Here is an 18,549-nt window from a genome sequence, read left to right on the forward strand (position 1 = left end):
GCTAGACTCGACGAGTAGAGTCGGGGTTGGGAACAGATGAAAGAATAGGGACTTGACGAGTTGGTGAATCAACTCGGCGAGTCAGGTCAACTGGGTGTTGACTTTGACCAGTGATGCGACCTAAGCTTCAACCAGATTTGCGCTGGTGAATCAGGTTCCTCGTTGCCTCTACAAGATCACAAGAAAGAGAGGCCGTCAGCCGTTTCCCGGGAGGGTGCTCTCGGAAGAACGCTCTGACGGTCAAGTTAGAAGGTATCTAGGGTTTTTTGTGTCTTCTTTTAGAGAGAAGAGCTTACCTTGTGAGTCCGAGGGTGCATCCTTTTATACCTAGCGCTATTGCCCAGTCCGTACTAGACAAGATCGCTTTTTGGGGAGACAAGATCAGAGGCGCTGATTGGAAGGTTGTGCGTCCTCAACCGTTAGAGCGCTTTTATTGGCTCTGGCGGTAATGGCCTGACTCCATTGTTTGTCCCGTGATTGTCTCTTTTGTCTTGGAGCTGGGAGCGTTCTTTGGCGGGCGCGAGCCCCTCGCCTGGGCATTCTGTCCCTAGAGGCGTTGGCGGGCACTGAGCCTGCTGGGCTTAGCCCGACTGGAATGCTCGGCGCTTCGGTTAGGCGCGATTATGTCGTGCCGTCTTAGGCACGTCATCAAGTCCCCCAGTCCGGTAGCCGTAGCATTGCAGTGCTAGTTACGGCGTTCCGGGCTTAATTAGCTTACATGTGTTGGTTTTTCTTTACCTGCCGTTCCGCCCTTAATGGCGACGTGACTCCGCATGATGGCTGGCAGTTACGTCATCGTGTCAGACATTTTAAATACCCCGCCCTTTCCGTTTCTTTATAAAAATGCTTATAGGGTTTCTTTTTTCCTTCACTCTTCCTTCATCCTTCTTCGTCTTCCTTTCTCTGTGTTTTTCTCCTTTCTCCTTCTCTATGGCGAGTCTTCCTGGTATCCTTCCCCCCGCCGCTGAATACCGCCAGCTTGAAATTTCATATGGTTTATCTTCTGTGGAGGGTGTGGAATTTCCTTCTCCGGGTTCTAGCATCTCATCCCCCCTTCTGGTAAAATCGGGTTTATTTGAAAACCCTAGACGCTGGCATCCGTTTCCCGTTGACGGACTTTCAGGAAGAAGTTCTCCAGAAGGATGGCTGCAGCGTGCAGATGCTGACCCCAAATGCTGTTAACAAAGTGGTAGCATTCGAGATGATCTGCAGGGCCAATGGCTATCTTCCTAACTATTTCGTGTTTAAGTACTTCTTCAGATTCTGCGTCACCGGAGATAAGTGCACCTTTTCAGTCCGGCGAGGAGGACATGCTCTAGTTCCCGACGGACGAACCCCCAAGAATTGGCAGGATAAGTGGCTATGGGTGAATCAAGAACTGGTTGGGAGCGGTCGGTATCGTGCAAATACCTTTGCTGATACTATCCCCAAGCTTTTCCCCCACAATCAGGGCGTTGTTGGTTACCTAAAGAGTGTCCAAGTATCTCCTGAGGACTACTCTGAGGCCCTCCTCTCTGGTGTAGGGATGAGTCCCTCTTGGAGGCGTCGTGGCAAAATGGCGGCGTTCTTTTGCAACGTTGACGGTAAGTGCTTTGCTTGGATTTCTCCTTTCCTCTTTTCCTTCTCTCTCTCTCTCTCTCTCTCTCTCTCTCTCTCTCTCTTTTAGGTGACTGATACTTCACGTTCTGGCCTTCCCAGGTGCTGAATCCTCTTTGTCTATGGATGAAGTTCTACGGAAACGTTACCGGGGTAAGCCGGAGTACCGCGAGGTGGATCTAGTTGACCGGCTCCCTCCGCCTCGCCGGGTGGTCCAGCTTGCTTTGACTGTTGCCCCTTCTACTTCTCCTACAGGCGAGTCGGCGTCGGAGACGAATCCCTTCCATTCTCGCCCTATTTCTGCTGTCATGCCTCTGGGTAGTACCCTCTCCTCTTCCATGGAGAGTAGCGAGGATAACAAAGAGGGTATCATCGCTGATGTTCGGCGCATGCAGGCGAAGAGGAAAGCTGTCTTGGCCATGGGTGAACCGATTACCGGCGCACCTAATGTCGCCAAAAGAATTCAGACCATGCGTACCTTTTCCCGCCTGTTGAGTTCTATGGCTTCCATGCCAACCAGCGTGGTTGTGATCCCTGATGACGACGCGCAACAGTCCGAAGGGACCCATGGGGCGCGTGATCAGCCCGTTGTTTCGTCTATCTCACCCATACCTGTTCTAAGTGTTCCGTTTCTTCCTTCGAAGCTTTATCCTGTCAAGGACTCTAGCGATCCCGGCCAGGCGTCACTCCCTCTGGGCGGTGTTACTGGTGTGACAACCATCAAATTTCGGTCAAGTCAAAGTCAAACAAAGTCAACTAGTCAAACCGGTCAACTCCATTAACCCTTGTATGATAGGGTTTACGTTATGTAATCACTGTATAATTCGCTATTTTAATGAGAAAACATCATTTGGAAAGTTCATGTGTTTGATTTTCCTTAGCCTTAACAGTGCTAAACAATGAACCAAAGCGATAAAACACTATTGCACAATCATCGGGATTGTGTAGGACACTAAATCATGGCTTAACGGGGTCTATGGACCTTGCGTTGCGAAGCCGGACACTCAAAAAGATCACAAACGAAACCTCTCGCAATCTCATTCAAACCCTACTCAAGATTACTTTACGCTAATAGGATCGAAACTCATACACTACGATATAAATTGACGTTAATAGCAACATAGTATAGTACAACGTTATAACTATAATCAAATTAAATTATGATACCATATTAAAATCAAATCAAAGTATAATGCTCTAATTAAATTTAAAAGAATCAAACTTGAATGCTATAATTAAACTTCAAATCAAAGTAGATTGTTATAATCAAATAATAACTCATCTTTTATAAAACTCCATTTTTATAAACTTTACATTAAATTTTATAAAACTCTATTTTTATAAACTTTACATTAAATTTTATAAAACTCTTATATTAATTATGTAAAAGATGCTTGTGTTAGTGGGAAATTATGAAGACCACCAAAAGCAAAAAGATTATTCCCATGGTCTCCCACTCACACCTCCCATCCACTTTCCTTTCCTTTTTCTCCCAACACATTATTCTCTTCACCACTTAAACCTTCTCTATTCTTTCTCTCACTCTCAATCTCGAAATTTCCTCCAAGAATACTCATATTCCATCCAAGAACAATCTATTATACTCAAATCTTCATCCCTCTTGAAGCATTCATCAAGGTATGTTGTTAAAAGTTTCATATTCATACAAGAAACAAATTAAATCCACCAAAATATCTAAAACTCATTTTATGCATAAACCTGATTTTTTTCAGAATCCCATCAATAAAATAAGAAGTTCTAGAAATTTTCAGAAAATAATTTATTTTTATTGAATTACTATAATTATTGCAATAAAGTAGGGCAATAATTCACATAAAATACTTTTTGCATTCAATAAATTCTGAGAAAATTCTGGGATGACCTGTATACTGATTAAACATGATATATGAAGTTTCATGCATTTATATTACTTTTTACTATTATTTATGATTTTATTGATTAATTAATAATGAAATATATAAAAAATACTTACCATAGTCACAAATATCTGAAACTTATACACTGAGCTCTACATCATGTTATAAAACTATGGTTAATTTTACAGATTTTTTGAGAATCATTTACTATTTTTCCCGAATTTTGTGTTGTTTAATCATTAAAATATTAAATAAATACTAAAACAGTTCAGAAAAATATACAAATTTTACAGTAATTCATATTGCATGAAATAATGATTTCCTAATAATTTCATAATTTTTCAATACTGTTTACTATTTAAAACTATTTTCCTAAGTATTTAAGCATGTAAAAATGCATTTTAATGATTATTTCATATAAATAATTGTTAAAATCTGTAAATAATTATAATTGGGCAAGTTATTATTTTAATAAGAAATTATTAAAATCTGACCTAAATTGAAAATATAAATTAATTATGCAAAGTAAGTAATTCAATTTAAAATTCATTTAACAAATAAATACCTTAATATTATAATCAAAATGAATTATTGTTAATTCATCTAATATAAGAATATGTGTCTAATTATTTGTATTAATACTCCATTCTCGTTTAGCAGTTCCTAAACCAAAACTATTAATTATATTAGGTTCTACGCCATTTTGACCCGAATCGTCTATCGTACGACACACGCATTTCGTTTTGGGACTAATGTGAGTAATCTACCCCATACTTTATAATTTTCAATACTTTTGGGGTGTATCATGTGGTTCTAATATATTCCAACTACATTTTATCGTTTTATCACAATTGAGACATTGTTGGGACATTTATACGTGAGTCATTAATTGTATAACTATTGTTTGTTTACGCTACATGTACTTGTAGTGCATTACCATTTTTAGTCTAATCTCCATGACTATGCCCGTATTCTTGAGGTACGTTATGGACAATAATAGCGCTATTGGGTTGACCACCCCGCCTTGGGACGCTAAGGTGATTGATCGCACGTGGTTGAGTGTGTATGATGATTAGATGCTCCATCCTATATATATTTATATATATACATATGTATATATAGGGTGAGGACTTATTGTTGTTGTTATCATTTGTTAATCAATTTTTGATTTATAAACCGTTATCTCAAATACAATTGTTTGCCGACTTCAAAAGAAAACAAATTTCCAATTATAAAGGTTTCAACTTCACAATTTTCTCTACTAAAATTAGATTACTCACCAACTCTCGTAGTTGACCTGTTTTTACCCATGATGCAGATTTGAAGAATGAAGTTGATGAAAAATAGGTTGTGCCTTAGAAATCCACAAGACTATTTAAATTTGATGTAATAAATGTTGTTCATATTTGGATTTGTATTTGTATGTTGTGGATCTTGTTTGCATACTTAGTACTTAATTGAATCTAATCATATTATAACATAGTTGTCATGAGACTTTGAACAATATATCACGCCTCGATCGATTCCGACAAGGATCGGGGTGTGACAGATTGGTATCAGAGCCCTTGACTATAGGGAATTAGGTTAATTGCCTTGACCTAGTCTATAGCCTCTAGGGTCCTCTCGTATGCTAGTTTATAAAATGCACACACAACTGCATGCAATTCACACTTAGAAAATCCTAGGAATACCTTTGTGTGTTAATTGCTCCCTTATGTGCATACGTATTACTCCTGACACTTATATGTGTGCATACACTTGTGAATATTCTCCACTTTCTCTGAAAATCACACACATACTCAAGTTGTTTAACAAAATGTATATACATATATGTATTCCTTAGAGCTCATAGGAAATTCAAAGTCATCCACTCTAGTTGGGTATGATCATAGTAATGGACGCGTAGTAACTGGAAGGGGGAGGTGCCGGTAGCCCGAAAGTCCTGACTAGGTAAGCATTCATATACATCCCAATCAACCGAGGGACCAGTTTGCTTATCTGGGGACCAAAGGCGAGAGTTCCCAAACCTATAGGCCAAAGCGCGTCATTCACATTACTTTTGAGCCATCAAAATACCCAACCTTATCAAACGTATCCGAAAGGATACACTCCAAAATGGCCAACTCATTAGACTATTAAGTTCCCTAATGGGCCTAGAAGTGGGAAAGAAATGTGAAAACTTAGTTTTGTGGGGGCCCACGCAAGTGCTACATGTTTCACATTTAGTAACCATGGAAAGCCCAAAAGGTGCCCAACACTCCTAACCATGGCCCAACAAGTGTTTTACAATTATTTTACCCAACAATGTCTAAAAAAAAAACTTTATTTCCCTAATCAATTTACAAATAACTCACAAGTCCATATGCGTGTTTCTCATAGTTGACATGTTCCTTGTTTGGTTGTGGACTTAGGGTAGACTCATTAGGATCAACAGTCTAATAAAATTTTAATTACACATAACTGGGGGTATGTCGAGTGAATCTTAGGAGTGGATCAGACATGGAACAAATCACAAGATTATAATCAAGTTATTCCTACTAAATTCATAAGTCTATTTATATAGACCTCTGGTATAGAGTCGTCAGCGTAGTCGTGTCGGCAATCTAGAATATAGCTAAATACATAATACAAACTATAATACCCAAATTATACAAAATTTTCTGCATAAAAAATCAATAGACAAACACAATGAAACTAAAAAGGGTATCAATCTATCAAGAGAAAAACACATACAATGTAGATTAAAATCCACTAATTATAACAAAATGGCTAAAAGAAAAGGTAAGGACTAAGGATTGTTAAGTCCTCTCTTCTTATAAATAGCTTTGAAGCAAGCTTGCCTAAGCTTCTTTGTTCTTTCTGTCAATTCCATACCTGGCAATTTCTCCATCATCTTCTTGTGCCCTGCTAACGTCTCTACCTCCTCCTTTAATCCCAACTCCTAGTTTTTTTAGGTAGATGCAATATATTTTTCGTGTGAGTTCATAAAATTTACAATGAGTTAAGTTTATGTAAATATAAATCAGAAATCGTAGTAAAACAATTGATTCGATGTGGCATATGCCTAGGGCCTATGTTTATGTTATAAAGAAACTAATAATTAAAATTTTAGAAAATACCAAAACAACTTTGGTTACCAAGTGCATGCATACATGCATGAGTAATGTATAGAAGGTTATTATCGTAGTTTACCTTGGCATTTTGAATGAGGGATTGAAGGCTCTTAAGTTTTCTATGAGGCCATCTGTTTATGTTTAGCTCTCTGCATCTTTTCTTCAACAATGTTAACCCTATCCCTAGTTCCTTTGCTGCCATGATTATCGGCATCTCAAAGTACTTCGCTATCTCTTCAAACTCCAATGGTCTCAATCTATTTGCCACCTTCCGGCCACCGTGATCAGTGGTGGCAGCACTAGAACTACCTGTAGCCTCACCACCGGATTTACAATCTTCACTGAAACTAACCAATGGTAAATTACCATCCTCCCAACAATCCCATAAGCTTATGTCTTTAAGGGGATCCAAATCGTGAAACTCATTTCTAGAAATGATGTTTTGATCTTTGTTAAGCACCGTGGAAACGTTCTGATCGAGCACTTCATGCAATTTTTCCGACAACTCGTAATCATGATGGTCGAGCATGTCACCACTGCAAAAATCCAAAAAAAAAAAAAAAAAAAAAAAAAAAAAAAAAAAAAACTCAAGATAATCAAATCCAACACGATGAAAGACTCTTTTTGATCACTACAAATCCAAACCATGTTTTGATCAATATAGACAAAATCACTTTTCTGTGCGAAAGATGGGGTAATGAGTGACGTTTATATATACCTGAAAAGATCTTGATGATCAAAGTACTGAAACCAATCGAGGTCATCTATGGGGTTTTGATGATCTGCAGGTGGATCCATTTGTGAGGGAGAAGTTAAAAGTTGCGGTAAGAATGTGATGATTTATATAAGTGAAGTGGGAGAAGTAATTAATAACAAATAAAGAGGAAATGAATATATATGGTCTTTGAACTGTAACCTTCTTCTTCAATTCACACACATATACGTATATGTTGCCGCAAATTATCACTTATGTGCCTCATGCATTTAATACATCACATGCCTACCGCATATTCTTGACTTTGAAGCTACGTACCAGTTTCAAATTTCCCCAGTAGCACACTTCTCATTAGAAAGTACTCCAAGTCTTCACACATGAACCAGTTAGAAAGTACTCTAAGTCTTCACACACGAACCAATTAGAAAGTACTCCAAGTCTTCACACATGCAAATTATGACTTGTGTGTCGCTATAGGTAACTAATAAAATTTTATTTTTTAACCCCTTAAATATCAGTACAAGCTTCTAACCTCGACGTTTAAATTCAAAATTTCTTTTTATTACTAAAACTAGCATCGATTCAAGTATATAAACCATGAATCTTGAGAACACGGCAAAACCCAAATAAGTCTTATCATCTATGTAAAAAAAAACTCAGGGTTTTTACTAGTAAATTCATCAGTGGCGGAGCTTGAACAATTAACTTGGGGGGGGGGGGGGCGAAAATATTATAAACTGAAATTAAAATTAAAAAAAAAACAGATTGTTTTCTACAAATAAACACCAAAAACACCTAGAAAAAGAATTACAACTCAGCCCGACAGCCTTTAATGTCTTTAAAAACAGATTATGAATGATATATTAGTAAGCAGACAACAATTTCTCTTTCAATGTTTTCATCTTTCCCATGATTATATCTAGAAAAATAAAAATGAAGGAACAATTGATCCAATCAAAACAAAATCAAATTCAAAATTAGAACAATAACCAATAACTCATTTAACAATAACCAAATCAATCTTTGTTGTCACTTTTCAGTTTTGTTTGAAGCTGACAAGCTGTTAAGCATAACCAAATCAATAACCAAATCTATAAGTTCATAACTTATAAATCAAATTGGCAAATCGCCAAATCGCAAATGACAGCCAAATTAAAAGGAAACTCAGTAAGACAGTAGTAACGCATAAATAGGCAACAAATTGACAGAAAACAGCAGCAGCAGTGCAATACGCCAACACCAACAATCAACAATCTTACAATCAGAAAAGAAAGAACATCTGAACAGGATTTGGGTCTCGGGATTACATACCTGATTTCTGTGAAGTGAGAATGGGGACTTGGGCACTTGGCGATGGCGATTGGCGAGAGTGAGACCAGGCGACTGACTTGGCGAGACAGCGACAAACGAACAGCAGGCGAGATAGGCAGCGAATTAGGAAAATGGGGATGAATCGATTTTGATTTCTTGATACCACTTGGTCGCTTGGAGAATTGGGAGTATTGGACCATTCTGATTAGGAATCGGGAGGGGCCAAAGCCCAAGTTTGAAGATAGCAGGCCTATAACTATTTTATTTTGAACTACAATTCCTACTTCTAGCCCAATAATACTACGCCCCTGGAATCTATGAGGGCTAGTGTAAACATTATGGTCATATATCATTAAGATTCAATGGACTTAGAATGTGTGATTCCGCCTCATTCCCTGTTCCTTGTTTGGTTGTGGGCTTAAGGCGGGGTCACCCATCCAAAATGCCCTTGCAATCTTAATGATATACGACTAGTTTACGTCAATCGACTATAAAAGAACTTGTAGGACTTATAATGCAAATTTCGTCAAAATTTGTTGAAACATTCGTAATGATGGAACTCGCTAACTACGTTATAAAATATTCATAGTGGTAATACCAAAGATAAAACAGGGAGTATAAAAGCACACATAGAATACTCTATCATCCCAAAACAATAAACTCCTTTTAAATTGACTCAGTTCAAGTTACAATAAGAAATTTCCAAGGTCATCATGTGACATCAGGAGGGTTGTTCCTCACCATAATCAATTTCTTGTACTACGAAAAGTTTTCCACATCTTTTTCCAAACTCTTGAAGTCCCAATCAAAATGAAAATTTCGGGACGAAATTCCCTCTAACGGGGGGGTGATGTGACAACCATCAAATTTCGGTCAAGTCAAAGTCAAACAAAGTCAACTAGTCAAACCGGTCAACTCCATTAACCCTTGTATGATAGGGTTTACGTTATGTAATCACTGTATAATTCGCTATTTTAATGAGAAAACATCATTTGGAAAGTTCATGTGTTTGATTTTCCTTAGCCTTAACAGTGCTAAACAATGAACCAAAGCGATAAAACACTATTGCACAATCATCGGGATTGTGTAGGACACTAAATCATGGCTTAACGGGGTCTATGGACCTTGCGTTGCGAAGCCGGACACTCAAAAAGATCACAAACGAAACCTCTCGCAATCTCATTCAAACCCTACTCAAGATTACTTTACGCTAATAGGATCGAAACTCATACACTACGATATAAATTGACGTTAATAGCAACATAGTATAGTACAACGTTATAACTATAATCAAATTAAATTATGATACCATATTAAAATCAAATCAAAGTATAATGCTCTAATTAAATTTAAAAGAATCAAACTTGAATGCTATAATTAAACTTCAAATCAAAGTAGATTGTTATAATCAAATAATAACTCATCTTTTATAAAACTCCATTTTTATAAACTTTACATTAAATTTTATAAAACTCTATTTTTATAAACTTTACATTAAATTTTATAAAACTCTTATATTAATTATGTAAAAGATGCTTGTGTTAGTGGGAAATTATGAAGACCACCAAAAGCAAAAAGATTATTCCCATGGTCTCCCACTCACACCTCTCATCCACTTTCCTTTCCTTTTTCTCCCAACACATTATTCTCTTCACCACTTAAACCTTCTCTATTCTTTCTCTCACTCTCAATCTCGAAATTTCCTCCAAGAATACTCATATTCCATCCAAGAACAATCTATTATACTCAAATCTTCATCCCTCTTGAAGCATTCATCAAGGTATGTTGTTAAAAGTTTCATATTCATACAAGAAACAAATCAAATCCACCAAAATATCTAAAACTCATTTTATGCATAAACCTGATTTTTCTCAGAATCTCATCAATAAAATAAGAAGTTCTGGAAATTTTCAGAAAATAATTTATTTTTATTGAATTACTATAATTATTGCAATAAAGTAGGGCAATAATTCACATAAAATACTTTTTGCATTCAATAAATTCTGAGAAAATTCTGTAAATGACCTGTATACTGATTAAACATGATATATGAAGTTTCATGCATTTATATTACTTTTTACTATTATTTATGATTTTATTGATTAATTAATAATGAAATATATAAAAAATACTTACCATAGTCACAAATATCTGAAACTTATACACTGAGCTCTACATCATGTTATAAAACTATGGTTAATTTTACAGATTTTTTGAGAATCATTTACTATTTTTCCCGAATTTTGTGTTGTTTAATCATTAAAATATTAAATAAATACTAAAACAGTTCAGAAAAATATACAAATTTTACAGTAATTCATATTGCATGAAATAATGATTTCCTAATAATTTCATAATTTTTCAATACTGTTTACTATTTAAAACTATTTTCCTAAGTATTTAAGCATGTAAAAATGCATTTTAATGATTATTTCATATAAATAATTGTTAAAATCTGTAAATAATTATAATTGGGCAAGTTATTATTTTAATAAGAAATTATTAAAATCTGACCTAAATTGAAAATATAAATTAATTATGCAAAGTAAGTAATTCAATTTAAAATTCATTTAACAAATAAATACCTTAATATTATAATCAAAATGAATTATTGTTAATTCATCTAATATAAGAATATGTGTCTAATTATTTGTATTAATACTCCATTCTCGTTTAGCAGTTCCTAAACCAAAACTATTAATTATATTAGGTTCTACGCCATTTTGACCCGAATCGTCTATCGTACGACACACGCATTTCGTTTTGGGACTAATGTGAGTAATCTACCCCATACTTTATAATTTTCAATACTTTTGGGGTGTATCATGTGGTTCTAATATATTCCAACTACATTTTATCGTTTTATCACAATTGAGACATTGTTGGGACATTTATACGTGAGTCATTAATTGTATAACTATTGTTTGTTTACGCTACATGTACTTGTAGTGCATTACCATTTTTAGTCTAATCTCCATGACTATGCCCGTATTCTTGAGGTACGTTATGGACAATAATAGCGCTATTGGGTTGACCACCCCGCCTTGGGACGCTAAGGTGATTGATCGCACGTGGTTGAGTGTGTATGATGATTAGATGCTCCATCCTATATATATTTATATATATACATATGTATATATAGGGTGAGGACTTATTGTTGTTGTTATCATTTGTTAATCAATTTTTGATTTATAAACCGTTATCTCAAATACAATTGTTTGCCGACTTCAAAAGAAAACAAATTTCCAATTATAAAGGTTTCAACTTCACAATTTTCTCTACTAAAATTAGATTACTCACCAACTCTCGTAGTTGACCTGTTTTTACCCATGATGCAGATTTGAAGAATGAAGTTGATGAAAAATAGGTTGTGCCTTAGAAATCCACAAGACTATTTAAATTTGATGTAATAAATGTTATTCATATTTGGATTTGTATTTGTATGTTGTGGATCTTGTTTGCATACTTAGTACTTAATTGAATCTAATCATATTATAACATAGTTGTCATGAGACTTTGAACAATATATCACGCCTCGATCGATTCCGACAAGGATCGGGGTGTGACAACTGGGGAGAGTTCCGCCAGGTCCCCTGTCTTTGCCCCTTCCTGGAATCTTCATAATGATTCTCGGTTATCCGTTCGTGCCAATGCTCTGGAGTTCTCTCTCCATGCTTTTCCTCCTGCTGCAGTTAGCGACATGGAGGCCATGGATAACCCTGCTCTTGCCCACAATATGGCTTACGCTGCCGCGCAAGCCATGTTTTACCTTGTTGCCGGCTCCCGACGCATCCACTTCCTTAGCGAAATGAAGGCCACCCATGCCACATGCGAGTCGCGCGTGGTAGGGCTAGAGCGTTGCGTTGGCGAGCTTGGTGAGGACCTCCAGCTTTCTGAACAAAAGTGTCAGCTCCTTGTATATGAGAAGGCTATCCTTGACGATGCTAGAGCCGCTTTAGAGGCCAAGGTTGACTCCCTTACTCAAGTGAATGAAGGCTTGATGATTCAAGTTGAGAGTCTTGAGCGCGATGCTGCTGATCGTGAGAAGTTAATATCTTCTTTGCAAGCGGATGTGGGTGCTTCTCGCCGGGATTTGGATTGGTTAGTACGTGTGGCTATCGTTCGTATTGTGGACAAGTTGATTGAGCATCCGGATTTCACGAATGCTATAAGTCTCATTCGACACGCTGCTTTTGTGGCTGGGATTGAATCCGTTCAGAAAGTGACCGTTGGAGCTGGGTCTGATGATGTTGGTGCTTGTCTTTCCTCCACTGGTCCGGTGGTTAGCGTGAACATTGCTCTGTTATCATTTGCGAGTATGGATCATGCATCTTTATTGGGTTTGGGAGATTTGGATATTGGGGGCCTCCGAGGGTTGTGTTCTTTCTCTGGTTTAGAAGGTACCCCAGAGGGTATGGTGATTCAAGGGGATGAGATTATGCAGGTGATCGAGGGTGATGCTGGCCAGGATGGGCAAGATGTTGAGGATGATGGTGACCACGACATTGGAGTGGGTGACAAGGGTGTGGTGGTGGGAATGGTTATCAGCGATGGACACAATGGTGATGAAAACAAAGATGCTCCAGCATCGTGTGCTACCCCTCCTGGGGCGTGAAAATATTCTCTATGGTTGTTTTAGTTTCCTTTTGTTGTTTTTGCCCCCTTTTTTGTCTGTTTCGCTCTGGGCATGTAATGTATGGGCTTTGCTAAAAATTACTCTTTTGATTGTATGTAAAGACGTTTGGTGTGCTGGGTGTCCAGTTGCATGCTCTAAGCATTGCTCTATCTAACAGTATTGTGATGCACTAAGCATTTTGTTTTGCCCACATTAGTATCGACACACTAAGTGTCAAGGCTGGCTTCTCTAAGCACCCGACAATAAAATTTAATGCGTTAAGTATTTAAACATTTTAAGATTTAATACGCTGAGTATTAAAATTTGGCATATCAACCATTCGATTACATTGACCATGGGTTCCAATACACTAAGTATGAGAATCATGTCGCTAAGCATGAAATCAAGTACACTAAGTACGACGCTGGGCAACTGGGCTATTTGCCACTTCGTCCTTAAAAGAAAAAATTCTTCAAGTTTCTAGCGTTCCATGTTCTTGGTATTCGCCTTCCTTCCACTGTTTCCAACACATATGCGCCATTCCTATTTGCTTCTATGATCTTATACGGGCCCTCCCATACTGGGCCCAGCTTGCCTTGTGGTTGGGTTCGACTTGCCTCGTTCCTTCTCAGCACATACTCGCCTACTCTGAACGCTTTCTCCTTTACCCTCTGATTGTAATATCTTTATGTTACACGCTTGTATGCAGCTTGGTGTACCTCCGAATTCTCGCACCTCTCTTCGAGGACGTCCAGATGCAACCTTAGATCTTGGGCATTGCTTTCTTCATCCGCACTGATCGCTCTTAACGTGCCAACCGTTATTTCAATGGGAAGTACAGCCTCCGTCCCATATGTTAGGCTGAACGGTGTCTCCCGTGTGCTTGTTCGTGGAGTGGTTCTGTATGACCACAATACTGCCGGTATCTCCTCTGCCCAATTCCCCTTTGCCTTACCCGACCGTTTCTTGATGCCATGCACAATGGTTCGATTGGACACTTTTGTTTGCCCATTAGCCTGTGGGTGCGCCACTGATGTGAACCGCTAATTTATCCCTTTACTGGCGCACCATTCTCTGAAAGGATTTTCAGCAAATTGTAGACCATTGTCACTGACGAGCACCTTAGGTGTTCTGAACCTTGTCATGATATTTTTCCATACAAACTTTATCATGTGCCTTCCTGATATGCACGCTAGCGGTTCTGCTTCAATCCACTTTGTGAAGTAATCTACTGCCACCACCATGTACTTCAGCTTTCCAGGTGCTTCCGGGAACGGGCCTACAATGTCTATGCCCCATTGGTAGAATGGTCATGGGCTGGATATGTTCTGCAGTGGTACTGGCGGGTTTGCTTGGACTGGAGCATAAGACTGGCATTCTCCACACTTCCTAGTCAATCCCAGCGCGTCTTGGTGTACAGTGGTCCAATATATTGCCATTCGGAGCACTTTACCCGTTAAAGCTCTAGCTCCCTCATGTGCGCCCGCCTGGCCTGCGTGCGCCTCCTGTAGCGCCTCCATCCCTCTGGCCTGATCTACACATTTCAACCACGGTGCCATTAACCCTTTTCGATACAGCTCCCCGTTTATCAATGCATATGAGGGCGCCTTTATACGTATTTTCCTAGCTTCACTGTGCTCGTCTGGTAGTACTCCCCTTTGCAAATACTCCATAAATGGTGTCATCCATGTGGGCCCGGTGGTTGTCAAGGTATTTATCTGCCGCTCGTCTATACTTATTTCCCTGAGCACTTCTACCAAAACCTTCTTCGATAAATGATCGAAACATGTAGATGCCAACTTGCTTAAAGCGTCTGCCCTTTTATTCTCGCTCCGAGGTATTTGCTTAATCGTGAACTGTCTGAAGGGCTGGATCAGCTGTCTCACCATTCTCACATACCTCTCCATTCTTTGATCTCTTGCCTCAAAACTTTCATTAATTTGGTTCGCGGCTAATCTCGAATCTGTTAGGGCTGTCACAGCCTTCGCACCCATTTGTTTGGCTAAGCGCAACCCTGCGAGCAAGGCTTCATACTCCGCCTCGTTATTTGAGGTGTGGAAGTCGAACCGAAGAGCATAGGTCACTTCCTCTCCCTCTGGGCTAGTCAAGATTAAGCCTGCCCCTGAGCCTTCCCTGCTGGACGCCCCATCGGTATATAGCGTCCATGAGCAGTCGTTGGCTGGGACCTCCTCTACCGCCCAGATTCTTTCCTTAGCTGAGCTTCCTTCGTCTGGAATTTCGAGCAAGAAATCAGCCAGAGCTTGCCCCTTAATGCTTGTCCTTGGACGATAGCTTATATCATGCTCCCCTAGCTCAATTGCCCACTTTGCTAACCGGCCCGTTGTTTCTGGCTTGAGCAATATCTGTTTGATGGGGCAATTTGTTAGTACCTCTATTTGGTGCGCTTGGAAGTAGCGCCTCAAACGTCGCGCCGTGTAAATGAGCGCCAGGACTAGCTTTTCCAGGGTGGGGTAATTGAGCTCAGGACCCTGCAATGCCCTACTCACAAAGTATACCGACTCCTGCTCTCCTTCCCTTTCTACGGTCAACACCGAGGATATCGCTCCGTTTGAGGTCGAGAGGTACATTTGCAGTGTTTACCCTGGGATGGGGCTGGCCAGTGTGGGTAGCTTGTGTAGTGCTTCCTTAATCTTCTGGAGCGCTTCTTCCGCCGCGGCTGTCCATTGAAAGTTGTTCTTTTCAATACAGCCTTTCAGTGTATGGAATAGTGGCATGGCCTTGTCAGCGGATTTCGAGATGAATCTACTCAAAGTCGTGAGCTTCCCATTCAAACCATGTGCGCCTCTGAGGGTGCCTGGGGGTGGTGTCTCCATAAACTCGTCCACTTTAACTGGGCTAGGCTGGATGCCCTGTTTGGTAACATAGTATCCCAAGAACTTTCCTTCTTCTACCCCGAATGTGCACTTAGCCGGATTCGATTTCATTTTGACCCTTTCTAGCGTACGAAAAGTCTCCTCGATGTCTTGCAACATTTTTTTTCATGGGAGATCTTAATCACCATATCGTCGACATACACCTCGATATTCCTCCTAATTTGCTTGGCGAAGACCGAGTCGACCAGGCACTGGTATGTGGCTCCCGTGTTTTTCAAACCTAAAGGCATCTTGGTGTAACAAAAGGTGCCATGATCCGTGTAGAAAGCCGTTTTTTCTTCGTCCTGCTCGCTCATCAGAATCTGATGATATCCCTTATATGCATCCAGGAAACACTTTAGCTTAAACCCTTGCAGTGATTCCACTTTCTGGTCGATCTCCGGGAGGGGATAGCAGTCCTTGGGACACGCTTTGTTCAAGTCTGAGAAGTCAATGCACATACGCCATGACCCGTCTTGCTTGCGCACCATAACCGGATTAGCGATCCAGGTTGGGAAAACTGCTTCCCTTACTATTCCGACCTCCACAAGCTTAGCCACCTCTGCGTTAATTGCCCTGTTGCGGTCCCCTCCCTGGACCTTTTTCTTCTGCTTCACTTCCTTTGTCCCTGGTTTGATCGCCAGTTTATGCTCAATGACCTTCCTATCTACCCCCACCATGTCTGTGGGGGTCCATGCAAATATGTGCTTGTACCGTTTGAGTAGGTCGACTACTGCTTCCCTTACGTGACCTGGGAGGTCGTGACCAATGCTGATCGGTTGATCAGGGTATCCTTCGTTGATTACTTCCTTTCCTTTTGTCGGGTCTTGTCGCGGCTTCTTTGTTTCTTTAGTCATCTCTGCTGGCTTCATGACCGTAAAGCACTGCAATTCCCTGGGAGGGTGGCAAGTACTGTGGTTGGGCCTGCCGAAGTGTCGAATTTCAAGATTCCATGCATGGTCGACGGGACCGCTCCTAGCTTTAGGAGGGCCGTTCTACCCAGGATGATGTTGTGCTCTGCCGAATGTCGAATGACCACGAAGTCGATTAGGACCGTCTTCTTTCGTTTTTTATCGTGGCTGGTGATTGTCAGGGGGAGGTGAATCGTGCCCAGCGGCCACAAGCTGTGGCCGGTGAATCCGACCAGCCTCCCCGCCGTGGGTCTCAGGTTGTCTTTCCAACGATCTGGGAGAAGCCGAAAACAATGCTCGTAGATTATGTCTGCCGAACTCCCTGTGTCGACGTAGACTCTCTGTATGGTCACATCCTTGTTGGAGGCCTGGATTATCAATGGGTTATCACCTCTCCATCCCTCAGGACGGGGGTCTTGCACAGAGAAAGTGAGCATTCGCGCCGGGGGCCCGGGGATCCATTGGTTTGGCGACAGTGCCTCCCTACGTCAAATTTGGCGCGCAGGCTCCGCGCTATTTCCACCAAGTTTCCTTTGAGCTGCTTTTCTTCCATTTCCTTCTTGAGTACCGAACAACTGGCAGTATCGTGTGTCTTGCTTTTGTGGTACTCGCAATACCGGCTCTTAGGTGACTTGGCTGGCTGTTGTTTCTCTGATACCGTGTACACCTCCAGTCGACGACTCCGTCTGTCGTCTCTATCGAATGGCCGAAACCTCGCCTGAGGCCTCCTTATCTGGCCAAAGTGCCTACTTCCCCCTCGAAATTCCGTGTGACTTGGGTTGTGGCGTTTGGTCGTCATAGCATTTAGGTATGCCTGTTTCGCTGCCTCGCCTTCTTCCTGCCTCAGATATCGTTCTACCCTCTCCTTTAACTCGGCCCTCGTTTGGGGTTTCTTACCCATAAGCTTTTGTGACAAGGGGCCTGGTAAAAGTCCCCACGTGAAAGCGCCAGCTATGAGTCCCTCGTCGTGTCCCGGCACGTCTAACGTGGCGTTTATGAACCTGGTGAAATATTCTCGCACGGTTTCACCCTCCTTTTGCTTACAGCCTATTATGGAATCAGAATCTCCTTTGTACTTTCGTAGCTACATGAAGTTGGTAAGTAATAAGTATTTAAGTTGAGTGAAATTGGAGATGCTGCCTGGACGCAACGTCTTAAACCATGTGCCTGCGTTGCCATCGAGAGTCGTCGGGAAATATGTGCACCAGAACCTCTCATCAAGCTTCAGAGACGTCATTGTCCACTCATACGTGCCGATGTGGCTATCTGGGTCGGTAGTACCATTATAGGTTTTGAGCGTTGGCAGTTTGGCCGTGTTTGGTATTTCGTAGTCTAGCAACTCTTTGACAAATAGGGATTTAACGCTGCGAGAAAGGCAGTCTTGGGTTGGAACGGTTGGTGTGCCTTGCGACTGGTGTTGGAGGTTTAAACCACATGACGACGATGCATGATAGCCTGGACTTGATCCATAAAAGGGGGGTTGTTGGAATGGAAACTGGAGAGGATAGCCGGAGGAGAAAGGGTATATTGGTGTTAAA

At 40.4% G+C, this 18,549-nt stretch overlaps 1 protein-coding gene across 1 annotated transcript; it reads right to left on the reverse strand.

Annotated features, from left to right (window-relative positions):
* Positions 1 to 14,537: 14,537 nt before the first annotated feature.
* On the reverse strand, positions 14,538 to 15,815 carry LOC145130716 (uncharacterized). The gene has a single exon (XM_079065491.1). It carries the CDS (start codon positions 15,813 to 15,815, stop codon positions 14,538 to 14,540), a length of 1,278 nt encoding a protein of 425 aa, XP_078921617.1.
* Positions 15,816 to 18,549: the final 2,734 nt, after the last annotated feature.

Source organism: Lactuca virosa, chromosome 8 (genome assembly GCF_052849685.1).
Source record: "Lactuca virosa cultivar CGN04683 chromosome 8, Lactuca_virosa_CGN04683_v6, whole genome shotgun sequence".
In the NCBI taxonomy this organism is placed as follows: Eukaryota; Viridiplantae; Streptophyta; class Magnoliopsida; order Asterales; family Asteraceae; genus Lactuca; species Lactuca virosa.

Coding starts and splice junctions, on each gene's coding strand:
- LOC145130716 (XM_079065491.1), bottom strand. CDS start 15,815: ATGTACCTCTCGACCTCAAACGGAGCGATATCCTCGGTGTTGACCGTA.